This window comes from Balaenoptera musculus, chromosome 20 (genome assembly GCF_009873245.2).
Source record: "Balaenoptera musculus isolate JJ_BM4_2016_0621 chromosome 20, mBalMus1.pri.v3, whole genome shotgun sequence".
In the NCBI taxonomy this organism is placed as follows: domain Eukaryota; kingdom Metazoa; phylum Chordata; class Mammalia; order Artiodactyla; family Balaenopteridae; genus Balaenoptera; species Balaenoptera musculus.
This window is the reverse complement of record NC_045804.1, coordinates 54,059,829-54,080,194: the sequence shown is the minus strand read 5'-3', so window position 1 is coordinate 54,080,194 and position 20,366 is coordinate 54,059,829. Positions and strand designations below refer to the sequence as shown.

General features: G+C 42.7%; 1 protein-coding gene across 1 annotated transcript in view; it reads right to left on the bottom strand.

Annotated features, from left to right (window-relative positions):
• DNAH9 (dynein axonemal heavy chain 9) overlaps positions 1–20,366 on the bottom strand; it is a 303,415-nt gene that overhangs the window by 120,798 nt on the left and 162,251 nt on the right. The window contains exons 39-42 of the mRNA XM_036836769.1: positions 12,681–12,846; positions 11,201–11,303; positions 10,398–10,637; positions 4,132–4,293 (exon numbers count right to left, since the gene is read on the bottom strand). Coding sequence (XP_036692664.1) covers positions 4,132–4,293; positions 10,398–10,637; positions 11,201–11,303; positions 12,681–12,846 — 671 coding nt within the window. The remainder of the gene's footprint in view (positions 1–4,131; positions 4,294–10,397; positions 10,638–11,200; positions 11,304–12,680; positions 12,847–20,366) is intronic.

Genomic DNA, 20,366 nt, shown 5'->3' with positions numbered 1-20,366 from the left:
CGTGCAGTAAGAGCCCTGTCCGAGCAGAGCAGTGGAGGGGACACACGGGTGCATTTCCCTCCGCAGGGGCTCTTTCACCAGGACTGGGTTCCACCAGCCCTTGGCCCAATGGCCTCACCTCCCCCACATCCATTCAGACAGGTCTTGCTTCCCAACACATAGCAGTGCCATAGAACATCCTTTTCTATTTCCTGTGAGACTGCACACTATAGGTTGCCAGCCCCAACGTTATAGGCTCAACCCAGAGGGCTTGGTTTCTGAAAAGTGTGCCATGAGCTGTCCTTAGGTGACTGATTCGTTTATGGGGACAATGATAATATTAAAACATTGACAGTAGAACCCCCATTTATAAAACATTTTTAAAGATTTGGGCTTATTGTGTGCCAGCCCTTGCCCACAGGACAAACCTTAACATGTTTAATAAATACCCAGTAAAACTCAGTTGACTTAAAAGATAGGGGTCTATGTCTCTTCACTACCAGTCTATCCTTTAAGTTTCGAAGAAGCAGCTAATTTTTTTTTTTAATTCAGAAAGGAACTATTTACTTATCAAACGCAAATGTTTGAGACTTCAAGAGGTGGAGATTGTAGAGGAAGTAAGTCCAAGAAAGAATAGGTTTGCTAATGCGTAAGTAGGAATTTATGCCAGCATGAACAACTGTCCCCACCTGCTGTTCTTTTCTAAGGTTCAGAATGGAGGATCCACCTGGGAAGGGGGAAATCAGCATGCTGTTCAACAGCAGAGGCACTACCCAGGGCATACATCACAGTAGGGTTAGCCTTGTGAGCCCAGGGGGACAAGATGCATCAAACCTAATGGAGGGAGGGAAAGTGAGGGTGACAGTAACATCTACAAGAAGCCAGGACTGCTGCTTGGTTATAAGAAGAAACAAGTAGAAAGAGTTAAATATCAAAGAGTTATTATATTTTGAAGGTGGTTTCAGGGCCATAGAAAACCTTTAAACTACGCTGGCTTTGCTAGATAGTAACAACAAATGTCCAGACATTTGGATAAGATTTAATGTGATGCAGGAGAGCCATTCTTGCTGGTTGAGGAAAACATGTGGGAAAGGGATATGGGAATACATCTACCCAGTTTGAAAATGGGCTAATATACTGGGAAGCAGTCCTGATGGCAGTCAATTTACACTAACGATCTGGCAGAAGAACAACGAAAGTGCAGTTCTGAAAAGCCTGGTCTACAAAGACTCTCTGATGAACAAAACAAGGCTCTGATTTTATGATCACAGCCAGATGTGTAGAAGGAAGAGAGAAAACCAACCCACCCAGTGAATCAAAGATTTCTTAATAGTGATGTTGTATCACATAATGGCCACAAATAAGAGAAGTTTAAGCTTTTAACGGTAGAAACAGGACTGTATCAATTCCGTGTTGGAAATTTGGCAACTTTTCTCTTTTTTATTGAAGTATAGTTGATTTACAATGTTCTGTTAATTACTGCTGTACAGCAAAGTCATTCAGTTATATATATACATATATATATATATATACACACATATATATATATACACACACATTCTTTTTTTAAAATAATCTTTTCCCTTATGGTTTATCATAGAATAGTGAATACAGTTCTCTGTGCTGTACAGTAGGACCTTGTTGTTTATCCATTCTATATATAATAGTTTGCATCTGCTAATCCCAAACTCCCAATCCACCCCTCTCCCAACCATCTCCTTGGCAAACTCAAGTCTGTTCTCTACGTCCATGATTCTGTTTCTGTTTCATAGATAGGTTCATGTGTGTCATATTTTAGATTCCACATATAAGTGATATTATATGGTATTTGTTTTTCTCTTTCTGACTGACTTCACTTAGTATGATAATCTCTAGTTCCATCCACGTTGCTTCAAGTGGCATTATTTCATTCTTTTTTATGGCTGAGTATCGGCAACTTTTCTTTAATACCAATACAAAGATTTGGTGTAGCCAGGGTGCTTCAGGTTGGCATTTTAAATGTTGTTGGGGAAGGATGATGGCAGTATTAATTATATCTAGGTCTATGATCAAAAGGATGTGTTCTTAGTAGACAGACCCACGTAGGAACTTCTATTTCAAAGACTGAATGTTGTTATGCTAAAGTGCTAGCTCAGACCAACTTAAGAAGACAGTCAGGGCTCATGTGCAGAGATAACAATGAACACACAAATTGGCAAATTCTACGATGCTCACGGAGAGGCAGCTATGATGTGAGAGTGCTGAACATCAGGCCATTTAAAAAGGATGGGACGAGTGGAGGAATTTAGGGTGTTTGGACTAGTAAAGAGAAGACTGAGATAAGTTACTTAAAATGCTGTCCAAACATTCAAAAGGCTGTCATATCAGTTGGAATAAACTGTATGTATCTTCAGAGGTGGACCCAGAATCTTATCAGGAAAAAATATGGAGCTAAACCTAACAAGGTGAGCATAGGGACAGCGTGGTATATTTAAATACAAGATTTGATTATTCTAAGTTCAAGAGAGGACAGATAAGCAGTATGTGTGGAAAATCTGCTGCTCTGTTCAACAGAAAGCTCACTGTTAGTTGTGGGGTAATTTTGACACTAAGAAATGTCATAAGATCTTAGGCTGTGTTAACGTATCTGTGCTTCCCTGGGCATATTCTATCAATCATTCATTCTTCAAATTATTAGTAGGTTTTATGTAGGGAAAAGAGTTTTAGGGTCCAATATGTTTGGGAAATGATGCATGAATCAGGCTTATTCAAGATTTTCAGGGCTTTAATGTGCTGAATGTACTGTATATTTCCAAGAGAGGGCTATAATATGAAGTACTTTCTCCTATATATTGCACAATGGAATACTACTCAGCCATGAAAAAGAATGAAGTAATGCCACTTGCACCAACATGGATGGAACTAGAGATTATCATACTAAGTGAAGTAAGTCAGAAAGAGAAAGACAAATACCGTATGGTATCACTTATATGTGGAATCTAAAATATGATACAAATGAACTTACTTAACAAAACAGAAACAGACTCACAGACATAGGGAACAGACTTGTGGTTGCCAAGGGGGAGGGTGGTGGGGAGGGATAGATTGGGAGTTTGGGATTAGCAGATGCAAACTATTATATATAGGATGGATAAACAGTAAGGTCCTACTGTATAGCACAGGGAACTATGTTCAATATCCTGTGATAAGCCATAGTAGAAAAGAATATAAAAAACTGAATCACTTTGCTGTACTGCAAAAATTAACACAACATTGTAAATCAACTATACTTCAATTAAAAAAATTAAAAACAATAAAATGTTATGGGGATAAAAAAAATATGAAGTACTTTCTCAACTTATTTCATCATGGATACCTTCTTTCCAAGGAGTATATTGTGGTACAACTGTTTAGCAAGACACATTTTGGCAAACACAGTAACAAAAATTATAGTATATAAGAAGAGGGGAATGATGATCTTGATTTTGGTCAGACCCCACTTGGGTTGTGTGATGAAAGTCAGACACCATGATTTCAGAGGGGAGAACTGATGGAAGAGTAATAAAGATGATGTCAAATTGCTTTGGGTTTGGAAATAAGTCTTGTCAGAAATGGCTAACAGAACAGAGGCTCTTTGGCCTGGAAAAGTGAAGACCCAGGAAGGACAAGATAAATGGTCTTAAAATATTTGAAGGTTTGTCATGTAGACCTAGGATTAGTAGACAGGGAAATGAATTTCAGATAATTATTTAAATAAATCTCCAGTCTTTAAAGTTGTTCCAAAGGTTCCAAATTTCAAAATCGTTCTAAATTTCCAGCCATTAGACATTCCAAAGTGGCTGCCTTTGGAAAGACAGGATAGTGTATTTCCAAGGATGCTGGTGCATTATCTGGGATGACCAATCTGAGAAATGGTACTGAGAGGCATTAATAGAGGACGAGGATTGGATCAGATGGTCTGCAGAGACCTCACAACACCGAGATTCTATGATTAATTTGTGTCTCTTCTTGCTCCAGCATTTTTCACTTAGGCAAAATAATAACAGATTTTATTTCCTTATCTAATCCTGATCTTCTTCAATTTATGGGTTAGATTTTTATCATTTGGGTGATCACTTGCATAATTATCATTATTTTTCAAATGTAAATATAAATTCACAGGGCAATACTCACATCAAAAATTTTCTTGATCACTTCTGCTTGGATCTTATCAAAAAGATCAAGATCCTTCTCTTCCACCATCTTATCCCGATAAACCCGATTTGATTCGTGCAGATAGAGCTTTACTAGGTCCTGTGTGGATTTTACACATTCCACAGAGGAGAAGAGAATGCCCTTTAAGGAGAATAAACAGCAACAAAAAATAACATGAATAGCAATTTAAAACTACAACACTTACAATTGACAGAAGCCAGTATGTGACAGGTACTGAACTAGATGTTTTACCAGAAAAAGCTCATTTAACCATCCATGATGCTACAAAGTAATTTTTACAATAGTCATTTTGTATAATGTGAAGGTTGGGATTCAGAAAGACAGAAAGCATGCCCAATGTCATAAGGTAAGTGGCCTTAGTTCAAAACCACACAGTTTTGAAACCAGGTCTGTCTGACCTGAGAGCCTGGAATTTCAACCACTACTTTCCAAATCACCACAGTGAGAGGCGAGGCTGCTTCTCTGCTGTATTTCTATTCTACAAGCACCACTTTGAAAACTAATCTGGGTGATGATTGCTTATGTAAAATCAGAACGATGACATAGGGCTGGAATGAATATAGCTAACCTTCGCAGGCCAGTAATCCATTTATTCAACTCTAGTAAGCTCTCCTTCTTATATACCTCAGGGATCGTTCCAAATATTTACTCTTCTGTTCAAATTTCTGTCACCTCTCTGTTACTCTTATCCAGTGTCCTATCCCTCTTTTTCAAGGAAGAGTGGAGACCACTGAGATTAGAGCCTCTCGACGACTTCAAATCCTATAACTTCTAGCTTATCGACACCTTGTTTGCCCTCATTGCTTTCTTTCTTGTCTTACAAGAAAAGGGGTCCTTTAATTGTTCCTCATTATGGACAGAATAATGCTCAGATTCATCCGCATGGCATAAAGATCTGGACATAATAAGACTACCAATCTGCTTCCTCATCACACTTGCCATCACTTCCCATAAAATCTAGACTTCAGTTTCACAACTGCAAATTATTTTCTAACCCTGAATACTTTTGTGCCCCCATGCCTTCCTCTTTACTTCCTCGGCTCGCCTTTCAAGATCTAGCTCCACTGCTCTCTCTTTGCTGAAGCATTCCAGGGCATCTCCTCTCCTGTCCAACAACATCCCTCTGATGTGCCCCACATAACCCTTTATATATAAATCTCTATTAATATAGAAGAACTATAAGTTTCTAAAATTATTTTTCTTTGTACAGGTTTGCTTCTTCCAGGTCATGTTGAATGCCTCTAAATTTTGGAAATAAAGCCATATACTTCCAAATACCCCATGGGTTAAAGAAGGAATCATAGGGAAAATTAAGAAATATTATGAAATGAATGAAAAAAAATATGACACATAAAAGCCTGCATGATGCAGTGAATGGTACAATTAGAGATAAATTTATAGCCTTAAGATAAACATTTCAGAAGAGGTGAAAGGCTGACAATTAATGATCTAAGTAGCCATGTCAAGAAGTTAGAAAAACAAGAATAAACTTACCCCAATCCCAGAGTAAGTAGGAAGAAAGAGATTATAAAGAAAAGAGCAAATTTTAATAATATAAAAAACATATCAAATAGAGATAACCAATAAAATCAAACACATAATATTGGTATACTTTTCTCTTCTTTTTCCATTTCTTTTGAAAAGACTAGCACAATTGATAACTCCCTGGTAGGGCTGATAGAAGACAGAAAGAGAAAAACAGAAAAGACACACATAGCCAGAATAAAAAGGAGAACATATATCAGATAAAACAGATACTTAAAAGATAACAACAGGATACTATAAACAATTTTGTGCCAATAAATTAGAAACTGATGACACTGACATCTTACCACAACTGATACATAAAGAAATAGAAAATGTGAATTGTCTAATATGTATTAAAGAAATTGAATTTATAATTTAGTCTTTCACAAAGAAAACTCCAGATGGTTTCATCATTAAATTCTTCTGACATTTAAGAAAGGCACAATACAGTGTTTTAAAAAATCTTCCAGAGAGTAGAAAAAGAGGAAACGTTTCCCAATGCATTTTTTATGAGGACTTCATAACCTTAGAATACTAGAAGAAAGAGAAATTACAGGAAAATCTTATTAATATAGGTGTAAATGTTATATAGAAAAAAACAGTGAATGAAATTCAGAAATAAAATAAGTTCACCATGTAACAACTAAGTTGGGTTGATTACAGGAATGCAAGGTTGATTTAACATTCAAAAATAATCAATGTAGGGCTTCCCTGGTGGCGCAGTGGTTGAGAATCTGCCTGCCAATGCAGGGGACGCGGGTTCGAGCCCTGGTCTGGGAAGATCCCACATGCCGCGGAGCGACTAAGCCCGCCGCGGAGCGACTAAGCCCGTGAGCCACAACTACTGAGCCTGCGCGTCTGGAGCCTGTGCTCCGCAACGGGAGAAGCCGCGACAGTGAAAGGCCCGCGCACCGCAATGAAGAGCGGCCCCCGCTTGCCGCAACTGGAGAAAGCCCTCGCACAGAAACGAAGACCCAACACAGCCAAAAATAAATAAATTAATTAATTAATTAAAAAAAAATAATAATCAATGTAATTTATCCCATTTCCAGAAAAAATGGAGAAAAAAATGGATATAATTATTTCAACAGATATAGAAAAATCATTTAAGTTTCAACAAATACTCATGATAAAAAAAAAAACTCTTGGTAAACTATAAACAGAAAGAAATTTTCTTAAACAACTGGTGAAGAGCATCCACAAAAATCTATAGTAAGCATCACACTTAATGGCCAACTATTAAAAGCTTTCCCTTAAAATTAGGAACGCTGCAAAATGCCACTCTCACCTCTTCTCTTCCTTGTAGTGGCAGCTGTAGCCAGCACAGTAAGAAAAAGTAATTAGAAGATTTAAGGGTTGGAAAGAAAGAAATTGTTACTATGATTCATTTTTACCAATGACATGATTGTATATATAAGTACAAATGTTATATTGAACAAAGACACAAAAGGATATTTACCATATGATTCCATTTATATAAAGTCCTCAAATAGGCCAAAATAACTTATGGTGTTAGAAGTCCAGACAGTAATTAGCTCTGGAAGGAGGAGAAAAGAGTGAATGGAAGAAAGAAAAAGGAAGAGTTCCATGGATGCTGGGAATGTTGTACTTCTTGATCTGAGTTGTGGTTACATAGCTGTGATGACTTTGTGACAATTAACCAAGCTCTATGCTTATGGCCTGTGTGCTTTTCTACTTGGATGCTATACTTTAATAAAAGTTTACTTTAGAAAAAGAAAGAAATCTCATTAGGTCCCTTTGGGCCCACCCACACATACATCTCGGCCCCTGTCTCCTTCCCGGATCTCCTAGGTACCAGCCCTGTGCGAGGTGCAGACGGCGGGAAGAAGCCCTGCCGGGAGTGCTGACTCCGGGACTGGGTTTAACGGGGCTTATGTGTATAAGCCCCGTTACAGCCGAACACTCAGGCTGACTGACAATTAAGGGCCGAGTCGATGAGAGCACGTCAAGAGCAAACTTTGCACCGTCTTAGACAGCTCTGTGTAGCACTGAGATGGGAACGGTTAATGATTTCTGCTACTCAGGGCACTATCAAATCCTGTCCTGATGCCCGAATTCTGGACAGAGTGCACGAAGTGCAGAGGAGGTCTGGATGATGGAGCCTTGGATCAAGCTGGATGGAGGAAAACAGTGTGTTCTCCAAGCAGCGCTTGTCTCCCCGGGGACAGCACCCTCCCTTAAGCTTTTACGCTCTTCTGTCAGGCCTTCTTCAGACAAGCAGGCCGGAGGGGGCGGGAGGGAGACGCTGTAGCCAAGCTGTGGCCTTGAAACTCGGCTCTGGAGGAGAAGGGTGAGGGGGGGGGGCGCTGGAGGGAGGCAGGGGCTCCAGTAGGGATGCACTTTCCCCCATCTGGGGCAGGGGGCTGACAGCTGGCGGGCTGCAGGGAGGCCAGGCTGGGACACAGAGCCCGGGGGGTGCCACTCAGGCTGCCTGAGTCCGGAAAAGAAACAGACTTAGCCTCCCATGCCAATATCTCCCCTCCCTGGTTCCTCCTTGACTTTGCACGGTTGCCACTAAGACAGGCTGGACCAGAGCCCTGCTTCCTGAGGAAGTGCTTGCCGCCCCGAATTCCCGGCACAGTAGAGCTGACCCCCCTAGTTTTGGGACATGAGGCTTCTGTTTACCAGTTATGCTGAACATACTCAAGCTACTTGATTTGTCTGTAGCACGGTTTTGTCATTTCTAAATTGGAAATGATCAGTATGTTACCTGATATGGTTGCTGTGAGGATTAAATTGTTAGCTAATAGATGCAGAGGGTGTAGGACTGGCTCAATAAATGCCAGCTTTATGACAGACTGAAGGCGGACTTTTTACAAGGATCCCCTCTGTTCTCAAATTCCCTCCCCCATCTCGCTGCTCGCGGCCTCTCCACGTCACTGTCTGCTTCCACCCACTTGTTATTCCACTAACACGGTGCGTACTTTTCTACCTCCACGGCCATTCATGCCGTCATCTACCAGCTGGCAACCTCTCCGAGCCTCTGTTAAATTGGGATAATAACGTGTATCCCAAAGGGTTGTCGTGAGTATGAATCTCAGGTCACACAGGTGACAAGGCGCTGTCCAGGCAGGAGCTGGGCTGGCGCTTCGTGTGAGGGAGACCAAATGCCTCTTTCCCCTTTAGTTCTGCCACTATGGGCAGCGTGAATTTGATCAAATGGCTCAACTCCTTTTTGCTCATCTGGAAGATGCACACGGGGATGCCCCCACCTCATCCTGTCGCAGTGAGATTTCAGAGACGGCTTGTGTGATTAAAAAAAAAAAAGTCTTTCTCAATTAATACTCAGTAAATGGGAGATAAGGATGGGAATGCACAAACTTTGCCACCATCCAGGTCCGAGGGCCACGAAGCTGTGGGTTTTACAGGCTTGGAGCTGAGTCTTTCTTGCTGCCTTAACTGTCTTATGCTGTTCTCCTCGTAGAAAGAACGGGTGAGAAGGACAGAATGGCGTGGTGGAAAGGGGTTCTGGCCAGGAACCTGAAAGACCTAGGTTCTATTCTGGTTCCTTCCCTGGCTGGCTGTGTAAGCTCTGCGGGTGTGTTTCCTCATTTGTAGCTGAGTTAACATTTGGGAGGCACGTGGCCCAGCAGCGCTGTCCTGAGCCAGCTCACAGGAGCTCTCAGAGACTCACCCTGGCTGTGGGGCTGTGGTCCACCCTCCAGGTAAGCTTTTTGGGAGCACCACTCTTGGATCTTTGAACTAATATTTAGTGGGTTTCTGCTTCTTTTGACCGTGGAACCTGCAGGCTCTATGGCCTCAGAGTCTGAACCTTTGATAGTCTGAGGTTCCCCAGAGTCTTACCTGCACAGGTAGTGTAATTAACCCCAAACACATGTGCTCCCCACGGAGGGTCATGCCTCACTCCCTGATCATGCTGCTATTTCCCTGCAGATGTGGCTTCTGCTTGGGATAAAAGGCACTCTCCCTCAATAATGGCTCAGAACTCTCCTGGAGAGGGGTCTCTCTGAAAAGCAGTTTCTGCAGATTCTCATCCAGGATGGGAGGGTTGTGGAGCCATCACAAGAGGGTGCGGTACCCGGCCAAGGGGAAGAGGGGGCCGTGTTTGTTGCATTGCCCTCTGGAGGTTCTGATAGTGAAGGGGCAAGCAACTGGAAGCACCAGGCAGACACAGGCCACCGCTATTCAGACGAGCAGCTGGAAGGATCTGAAATGGCTTTGACCTGGAAAATAACCTGGAATTTTTAGGACTGATGCATCCCAGTGGCTGGCGGATGGTGTCTTCGGAATAGTATGACATGGCTTCTTTAGGAAGCAGAGCTATCCTGCGTGGTTTAGGGGATGTTATTTTTCATCCCAAGAATGATGGGTGTACCACCAGGGCCTGCAAAGTAGTTTTTTTGCTTTCTTCTGTGTCACTTTCTTTTCTAGGCATGTTGGAACCATTAGATGACATTACCTCTAAAATGCTGAGCCTTCTCCAGCCCGAAGGAACCAACTCAGAAATAAATACACTCTGCTTACCAAGAAGTAAGTTAATGGGCAAAGAGAATTCTATTATGTTGAATAGACCCTCACGGACCCCACAGCACTCTGTTTATTTGTACATTCGTCACTCCGTATGAACTGTGCCTTTGCCTGAGAGTTTGGCAAAGAATGGAGGGGATGGGATCATGGCTAAGCCTCCTAGTGTGTCTTGGAGCCGATGGACTCACCTGGAAAATGTTGGCCAAGTCCCTGAGGTTGAAGATGTAATGGAATCTGATTGCCGTGGGGAGGAACGTGGTGGCGATCTTCTGGTGGAAGGTAAGGGCCAGACGGGTCAGCTGCGGGACGCATTTCTGCAGTGGTGCCGGGAAGTTCCCAAGCTTCAGGTGCTGAGTCAGGATGGTGCAGTAGATGGAGGACAGGGCGTCTGCTCCCGGGAAGGAGACGGCGAACACGCTGAAGTGACGCTGGACAGGGGAACAGAGGCACGTGGAGGAGGCCACGAGTTAGACATCTGTGGTCACAGGACAGAAATCACCTCCTCAGGATTTGGATAAGACGGTGAAGAATTCTTAGAAGGGCTTTGAATTCTACATTCTGGCCACATTTCTCACATTAAACCCAAACTTAGGTTGAACCTAAAATGATTAATGGGTTTTGGACCTCTGGTCAAAGACGTCAGCATGGTGTAGCAGGAAGGGAATGGAACTTGGACTCTGGGAATCTGAGTCCAAATCTGAATGTGATCCTGAGAATGCACATGACCTTGGGAGGGTCATTCACCTATCTGAAGTTCTCTCAACCTGAAGACCAAGTTGAATTAGATGAACCCTGATTCCTTCTGGCTCAAAAAGCTTCAGAACTCTGGGTCTAGGGGTTTTTCTGTCTCCCTGGAAATGCGAGTCAGCATCCTGTATGATTTACCACTTGAAGAGGCTGGACAGGGGAGGGGCCAATTATCACACACAGTCCAGTGACATCAGCCTGGAAGGTGGTGTTTAGGACCCCAGGGTCACAGTTCCTCCTGTACCTGAAGCCGTGGGTTGATGGTGAAGCTGCCCGCGGTGGGGTTCATACAGGAAACGTACTGGACATTCATGACTTCCTTTAGGGACAGTTTGTTTCGATCATACCTGGAATAGTCAGAAACCATGGACGAGAGTTGAGTGAGGGCAGAGGCAGGTAAGTGTGCCGTCAAGGTGAGCTGGGATGTGCCCGATCACTCATGTGTTTGGGGGTAAAAAACAGTCTAGATACATTGGTAGAAACTGAGAAGAGACAAGAGCTTAGGACAAATTCCTAAGGGATACAACATCCATGGAAGTAGCGCAGGAAGAAGAGACCACAAAGATGGTCAAAGAGGTAGGAGGAAATCAAGGGTGTGTAGTATCCAGAAAGCAAAGGAAGCCAGTATTTCCAACAGGACAGAGCAGTCAACCACATCAAGTGCTGCAGAGAAGATAAGAAAGATGGTGACCCAACGGGGTCTGTTGGATTTCACAATAAAGATACAGTTAGTTGAGCAGGAACAGTTCAGTAAAGTGGAGGAAATAGAAACCTAATCATAGTGGACAGAGGAGTGACCATCAGCTGAGGTCGGGTGGGAAGTTTGAGGAGAGGAGAAGGCATGAAGTAGACATTTCGGAGGGTGGAAATGTAAACATATGAAGGCAATATAGTAGAATTTCCAGGAAGTTTCTGCTTCCCATTGAAGGTTTGTGACCGTGAATCTAAAGTAAAACTATTCAATAAGCAGCCTGAGTTTTTCCAGGAGACTTCAGCTGCTCGAATACTGGTGTGGAGATTGTGGACGGTGGTCCATGGCATGCGTCCAACAAAGACCTTAGGAATGAATGAAAGGCAACTCGGGGGACTGTCGTCATAACTGTAATTCCTCTCTCTGAATTCCCTCTTGGCCCTCCCTGCTCTTTCTCAGCAGTAGATTCAGTGTGAGGTAGGAAGGTGAGCCAGAGTTATCTCAAATCACTGACTTGCTGTTTTCTTTCTGGCAAGTTTAGACCTTTTGCCATTAAAAACTATTCTGTTGCAGGAGATAACATCAGAGCCTGTGAGATGCTCTGAAAAGACAAAGGCTATTAAGACCCGCAAACACACGTGCACTATACAGAATGTTAGCTGTTCTCAGCGAAGGCCCTGCTCACTGCGATAGGACCACAGACGGAGGGTGGATGGGGGGGAGGGGGACTGGTTAATTCTGCTTTGGGAGCTTGGAGAAGGCAGTTTTAGAGATGAACATTGAGGAAGAAAGTAGACGTTTTTCCTTAAGTGAGAGCTCGGTGCCTTCTCTGACCAACCTCTTCCGGTGGGTCTCAGTTCCCTGTTGGAAGGAAGAGCGCTCAGGAAACAGAATCCCACGAGGGACTCGGTTTGCTGTGGCGATTCTCATCTGGCGCTGGAGCTGAGCTGAGGTCTGCAGCTCCAGCAACACGACAGCGATCGGCCTTGGCCCTGCTCCCCACCGGGCCGAGTCCCTCTATGTGCGCTCTTACCAGTGGCCGTAATCCAGGTGCTGCCTGATGATGGCGTGGGGCCGTGCAGTCCCGTAGGCGTCCACCTCAGGCATGTTCACGTCATCTATGAAACAGATAAGCTTCTTGTTGCCCGCGGGGCCGTATTTTCTGCCCGCTTTCTTCTCCAGAGGCTTCTCCAGGACAGCTGAGGAGAGAGCCAATGAGTGAGGGAAGGAGGTTCAAAGCTCAGATGCCAGTTCTAAGACAGTCCAACGTCAAGGACAAGCCATGGTGTAGCGTGCAAACAACAAGAGCTGCTCCCAGCAGCCGGCAGTTCTACAGGACCAGAGGGAAGGCGGCCGATGACCAGGCAGGAGTGGTGACAGCAGTGCCCAGGCTTCGAACATCTGACTGCGCGCTGTGTTAGGGTTTGTCCTTTTTTTTTTTTGGCCGCGCTGTGCAGTCTGCGGGATCTTAGTTCCCCGACCAAGGATGGAACCCGTGCCCCCTATGTTGGAAGCATGGAGTCTTAACCACTGGACTGCCAAGGAAGTCCCTCTGTTAGGTTTTTACAGACATTTATGGTCTCACTGAATCCTTACAACACTGCTACAAGATTAGTACCATCACCCCTTTTATAGGTGACAGAACCGAGACTCAGAAGAATGAATTAACTCTTCTAAGGTAGAGCCAGGATACAGATCCAAACCAGTTAAACTTCAAAGCCCATGTCCCTTCTACCACACTTGCGGTCCACTTTCTTTGTTTGTAGACTGGAAACACAAGTCCCAAGGCCTAGTACTCTACCCCCAAGGAAGTCTGCAGACAACCAGATCCTGGGCAGACCTGCCCTCTCCACCTAAGACAGCAGAGGAGCAGCCCGTCCCGGGGCTGGGAGGAGGCTCCTTCCACCCCTGGGCTACAAGAGAGGAAACACCGGATATTCTGTCAACAGTATTCTCAGAGAGTTCACCTGCTGGGGTTCCCTGAGGGAGAGCAGAAACAAGAGCCCCAGAGAATTTCCCAGAAGCTTCCAGTATCATGAACAGCGCCCCTCTGCCTTCAGGTATCAGATCATCTTCAGTGCCTTTCTGGAAACCAAGTACAGACTCTCTCCTGGAGCTGCTTCTTCAATTACCCAGCCAGAGGGAAGCAATCAAAGAGTACGGTTTTCCAGCCTGACAGGACTTGTTTAGAGCAAATTTAAGTAATAGGCTGGAGATACATGTATTTTTTTCAATAAAGCAATTAAATATTTATGTATTGCAAGAACCAGTACTATTACCGCTGGAGGCTCTAAGAACCATCTGATTCCTTTTCTTGAAAAACAAGTTTGTAAATAAGGAGGAGGTGTCAACAGACATATGAAGGTGACAGATAGAAAGACAAGTTCCTTCAAGAAGCTTGAATATTCCAATTTTCTGGTCCTGAGTTAAATTAAGTGTTCCAAATATGAATTAAATTTAAATTTAATTAGCATGCAATTAACATACACTATCAACCAATTAATCACCCAACACCTTCTTCCCCCCCTTAAGGTAACAACTATATATGAGATCTGTCAAAATGAAATATAATTAATGGGCTGTCAAGGACATGCCTTTGAGAACAGTCCTTCTAATAGGAAATTCTCTCCTTAGGAAGACTTGTTTCTCCTCCTCCCAAAGCAATGATATTCAAATCAACTCCTGGAATTAAGCAGACCCTCTAATTTGGGTTGATTAAGCTTTTTATGCTTCTCAAGGATTGTTGAGGAGAAAAGCACATCAGCTAACAAGAAGTGGGCTTGGAATGCACGGGATTATCTCAAACAGATGATGTCAAGTACTCCAGAGAAAGAGAGGTCTCCCTAGGAAAGGCACACGCATGCTGGATCCCTTCCTGGCCGAGCTCTGCCCCAAGTCCCATCTAGAATGGAATGGTAGTGAGTTCTTTTGCTTCCAGGTAGAACTGGAGGAGCAAAAGTGGGTTTACATTTCAGCAAAAATGTTGATGTTGAAGGCACTAAATGAATGAGACATATCAAGAAATGTGACCCTCCCACCAACTTTCCGTGTTCTGCATTGTTGCACACAAGGCCGTACCCAGCCCGGGAGCTCACCTGTGCAGTCTTACTGCATTTCTCCGTCGGGAACGGCTGGACGGTCAGCCTGTGGCCACGTGGAGGAGCAGCAGCTGCCCCGTGTTTTTATTCACACCATCCCTCCTGCACCGTTTCACCACCATTGTGCACTGAAGAGCTGCTTCACTTTCAAAGTGGGTTCCTGTTTGTTACCTCATTTCACTGTCTCCACTGCCACCATCCTTGTCTGAGGCTCTCACCTGGTGACTGTGACATCCTCCCAAATGGTCTTGGCTGCTTTTGCCCTAGATCCTTACGCTATATTCTCAAGACAGCAGACAGGGGTATTCTTGTAAGATGTAAATCAGACCGTGCCAGTCCCCTGGTTAAAACCCTCGGGTGGTGTCCCATCTCACTTGGAGCAAAAGCCAGTCTGGTTACTTGGGAAACCACGCATCTCGGTTTTTCTCTGCCACTGCTCCTCTCTTTACTCCCTCGGCTCCAGCCACCCTGCTTCTGACTCACTAGTCACTCACGGCCTCGGGGCCTTTGCTCTGACTGCTTCCTCTGGCTGCAATCCTCTTCTCCCAAATGCCAGAAGTTTGCTCCCTCACTGCCATTATACGTTTACGTACTCAAATGCCATCTTGTCAGCAAGCCCTTTCCTGGCACTCAAGCCCAAATTAAAACCCCACCTCCTATTCCCTGCCCCTGCTTCATTTTTCTCCGTAACATTTATTACCACTTAATATCCTCTATATCTTTCTTATTCATCTTGTTTATTAATCTCCCTTCCTCCACATTATAAACTCCACAAGGCCAGGAATCTTTCTCTGTTTTTCTCACTGTCATAACCCCAGCACCTAGAATACTATTTAGCACAAAGGAGGGTATTCAAAAAATTATTAAAGAATGAATGAATGAATGACTTTTATTATGATAACAAACTCCATGAATAGGCAAAGAAAGACTTATCCTCCCCTCTTTGTAACTAAGGAAACAGAGGCTAAGGCAGGCTAAATGCTGTGCTGGAATTAGAACCCAGGGCTGTTGATACTCATTTCAGTGCTTCTCTCATATCACTGGGGAAGAGAGGGCTTGTGAACCCTGATGTCCCAACCCTTGTCCAGGGCTTCCTTGACCACTGCAGTCCCACGATTCCTCCAGTCTCTGAGCGCCAGAGCCGTGCATTCATTCACTCACAGAGCATCACCAGGGACCTGGCTTTGTAAGGAGGACTTGATGTAAGGAGGACCTTTGTAAGGAGGACCATATCACTGACCCCTCAGAGCAGCCCTAGCATGCATTGTCATCACCTTTAAAAACTTCTTTCAACAAATGAGAAAACTGAGCTTTAGGGAAATAAAAGGACTTTATCCAAGGTCATACAGCTACTGAGGGCAAAGCCAGGATTCTAACCCAGGTCTGTCTGACTATGGCATCTTATGGAACCACCACAGCAAAGTACTTCTTAAACTTTACTACGACCTGGCTTCCGCCCTTCAGAAATCCCAGGTTTAGTTAACTCATTGCCTGACCATGTTTTTGACAGAGATCATTAATAATTAACTGTGTCTGACTTTGCACTGACATGATTTGTGTATCTGTGTTTGAACTATTTTCCTTTCATATTATCCAATTTTTCACATTAAGATGTTTCAGTTATATTGTAAGGGCTTTTCATTTATTCTTTCAAAAAATAACATACTTTGCATGATTATAAAATAATACATATTCATTATATAAAAATTGAAAAGCATAGAAAATCATAAAGATGAAAATGAAAATTGCCCATAATTCTATCACCTAGCAGTAAGCATTACTTTCAATATTTTGGTGTATTTCATTCTAGTCTATTTGCTCTGTTAGATTTTTTCCTTTACAAAATTGGAATTATACTGTATTTTCTGCCTGTATATGTTGTTTTCATTTCTCATATTGTAAACCTCTTTATATGATAATACCTAACCTCCCAAAACATGATTTTTAATTGCTGCATTGTGTTCTATAATTTGGAGGTGCCAAAGTTTATGGAATGGTTTCCCTATAGTATGAAACATGTTGTTTTCAATTTCCTTATACTTTGAAACCCCCTCCCCCCATTCCAAGTAGAGTGTCTTGCCCACTAGATGGTCTTTGATGGTTTAATTTTGTGTCATCTCCTTTTTGGAAGATATTCAGGCAAGTGGTGAGAGCTGTCTATCTGTGATAACGTAATGCTCCTTTGAGGTCGAGAGTTTGATCAGATCTTTTTTAAGGTCCTGTCCAACCTTAAACGTTTAATGAATAGGTGACGGAGATTTGTTTTACACAAGGACTCAGACACCTGAGCTCCTATCTAATTAGCGTAATTACGCACTCAAATATTTGTTGAACTAATACTTCAAATCGCAGTTGGATGGCAGGAGAATTCAGGACTGTGACGAGCCTCATTTTGGCTCACTCGCTTCACACTGCAAATATAAGCCCAGTGATGCTGTGACCCAGTTCTTCACCCCTCCTTTTCCCTTTCTAAACTGTCTTATGGGTCATTGCAAATTCTTTTAGTTTTAAAAATTCCTTATATTTTCAAAATAAATGAGAAAAGGCTTAAGTTATTTCAACAGACATAAAATAGACCAATTAAAATAAAGGCTAGGGCTTCCCTGGTGGCGCAGTGGTTGAGAATCTGCCTGCCAATGCAGGGGACACGGGTTCGAGCCCTGGTCTGGGAAGATCCCACATGCCGCGGAGCGGCTGGGCCCGTGAGCCACAACTGCTGAGCCTGCGCGTCTGGAGACTGTGCTCCGCAACAAGAGAGGCCGCGATAGTGAGAGGCCCGCGCACCGCGATGAAGAGTGGCCCCCACTTGCCGCAACTAGAGAAAGCCCTCGCACAGAAACGAAGACCCAACACAGCCATAAATAAATAAATTAATTAATTTAAAAAAATAAAAAAATAAAAAAATAAAGGCTAAAAAGGGATTCCAAAACAATATAGAAGAAACTTATTTGTACCAGTAATCAGGGATGACATAGTTACTATAACCAAATAAAAATGGTCACATTGTCCTTTATGAACTGCCTCCTTGAAAGCTCAGAACTAGAGCTGTGTTTAATTACAGTAACCATGTCACCCCAGATCACTGGTATAAACCCATCTCTACTTTTGTATGAAAAAACTTTTCAGGCACTCAATTCTAAAAGGCATATATCGTGGAAACTTACAAAAGGTGTATCATGCTGCAAAATGGGCATGGAGATATTAAAAAACCCTGAAAATTATCTTTTATTGTCCTAACTTTCAATCAGCACCAAAGGGTGGATCATTAAATGGTAACTCAGCAAAGGGAAAGAAAGCAGTGCAACTGCATCTGTGGCATTTAGAGCAGCTGGAGGAACAGAGATCTGCCTCTCTCAGCCAAGGTGTCAGTGTTATTAATCTGTGATTTGTGCAGCTGCTGGTGAATGATCAAGTGAAGTCTGAGAGTTTCAATGACCACGTGAAGGCCCTATTTTATTTACTGTCAAAGGCAGAGACGTCCATGTGCTCCAGATATCAGATGAACAGAAGCAAAGTTGGCATTCTATTATGGAAATTTAGATGCATGACTTACTGTCTTATCAAAGTGGATGGACACTGTAGCTCAATGAAATAAGACAGCCTGGCTATTAACTCACTGTGTGACTTTGAGGGAAGTCCCTTAACACCTCCAAAGCCTCATTTTCTCATCTTGTAAAAATAAAGATCATCAGATCCGTGATGGACACCATTTCCTACTTCCTTCTCCTTAGTCACTTTCCAGCTGGGGCGGCCATGTGACACAGTTCTGAACAGTAACACACACACATACGTCAGTGGGGTTCCTGGAGAGTTATCATTTCCTGACATGGGCACCAACTCTTCCCTTTATCTATTTTTTTCCATTTGGAATGCAGATGTGATGGCCGGAGCAGCAGCCACTCTGCTACCCTGAGGGACCATCTAAGAGACTAATAGTTACTATAGCCTCAATATCATTGAACCATTGATTTAGCATTAGCAACTGCCTACCTCAAGACTTCTTGTTGCATGAAAAAAGAATCTCTGTTTATGTCACTATCATCAGATTTTCTGCTGCTTGCAGTCAAAAGCATTACTGATAATACAGTGGTTTGGCAGAGTATAAACTTCAAATAAAGCAAGTGCTATCCGCACTGGTGAGCAATGTGAATGCCTTGAAACACAACCTGCATTTGCATTTAAAGGAATTTTGAAACTGAGTTTAGAAAAGTACTCAGTGGAGACCCCAGAGCTGGATGCAATAAGAGAGGAGAGATGCAGGGAATATCAAGCAGCTGCCTTCTCTATAAAAGAACATCTGATTTTGAGAAAAATGGCATTCAATGGACTAGCAGGACGAGTGAGCTGCAGAACACCCCCCTGGAGACCTCAGTGAACTGACATGCTGCGGTGAAGCTACTGTCCATGTGAAAGCTGGAACATTTTTTCCAAAAACATTATTTTTGTTTTAGCATAGTTTATGTTAAAAGCCTTTTGCAAGCAAAAGGGGTTTGCTTGTGTTCCTTTTGTTTGGCAGTTGGGGCTTAGAGATTATTGTATAATATTTATAGATTTTTAAATTTGAGAAGGATTTTAATATTGTTAGAATAACAGCTTCCATTTACTGAGCACTTATTGTATGCTAGGAATCATTTTGAGTGTTTTACATATTTTATCTTGCTATTCAGGAATGAAAAGAATGAACTATTGTACCCTCAACAACATGGATAAATCTCAAAATCATGCTGAGTGAAAGGACCCAGACAAAAAAGAGGGCCTATTGTATGATGATTCCATTGTATAAAATTCTAGAAAATGCAAACTAACCTATTGTGACAGAAACAGACCAGTGGTTGCCTTAGGCACAGGACAGGGTGGGGGGGTTGGGAGGGAGGGAGGGATTACCAAGGGAGGTGAGGGACTCACGGAGGTGATGGATGTATTCATTATTTCGATTGTAGTGATGGTTTCGTGATGGGTAAATATTTCAAAATGTATCAGATTGTATACTTTAATGTGTGCCATGTATTGTACGTCAATTATAACTCAAAAAATGTTTTTTAAAAGGGAAAATGTTAAAAAATTATGCTGTCTTTTAGTAGGAAAACGGATAAATGAGCTGTGATTTACTCACACAAGGGAATTCTATGCAGCAGTGAAAAACCAGTGAAAAAGTTCTGCATGCATTAAAACAGACAATGATGAAAAAAGCAAGTTACCAAAGAAGTTACAGTATGATACATATTTAAAATTTAAATACACACAACAACATGGTGTATTTTATGGGTACATATATGTATCAAAAGCGTAAATTTGGAGTAATGCACATCAACTCTAGTGGTCCTAGTCCGGTTAATGAGGGGCAAGACAGAGGAAGGGATGGGGGTGGTATGTTGGCTGTACTTAAAATGCTAAGATCCATAGCAAAATGACAAAATGTTAACATCTGTGAAATCTTGGTTGTGGGTACATGGGCATCTGTTACACTATTTTCTGCACTTTTCTGCATGCTTGAAATATTTCATAATTTTTAAAAAGTTTAAGTCATTCTCCATCCCACTCTTAGCATCCAGTTCCCCTTGCCAGGGGCAACTGTTGTTTCTTGTGTGTCCTCCTGGAGATATTCTTAGTACATACAAGCA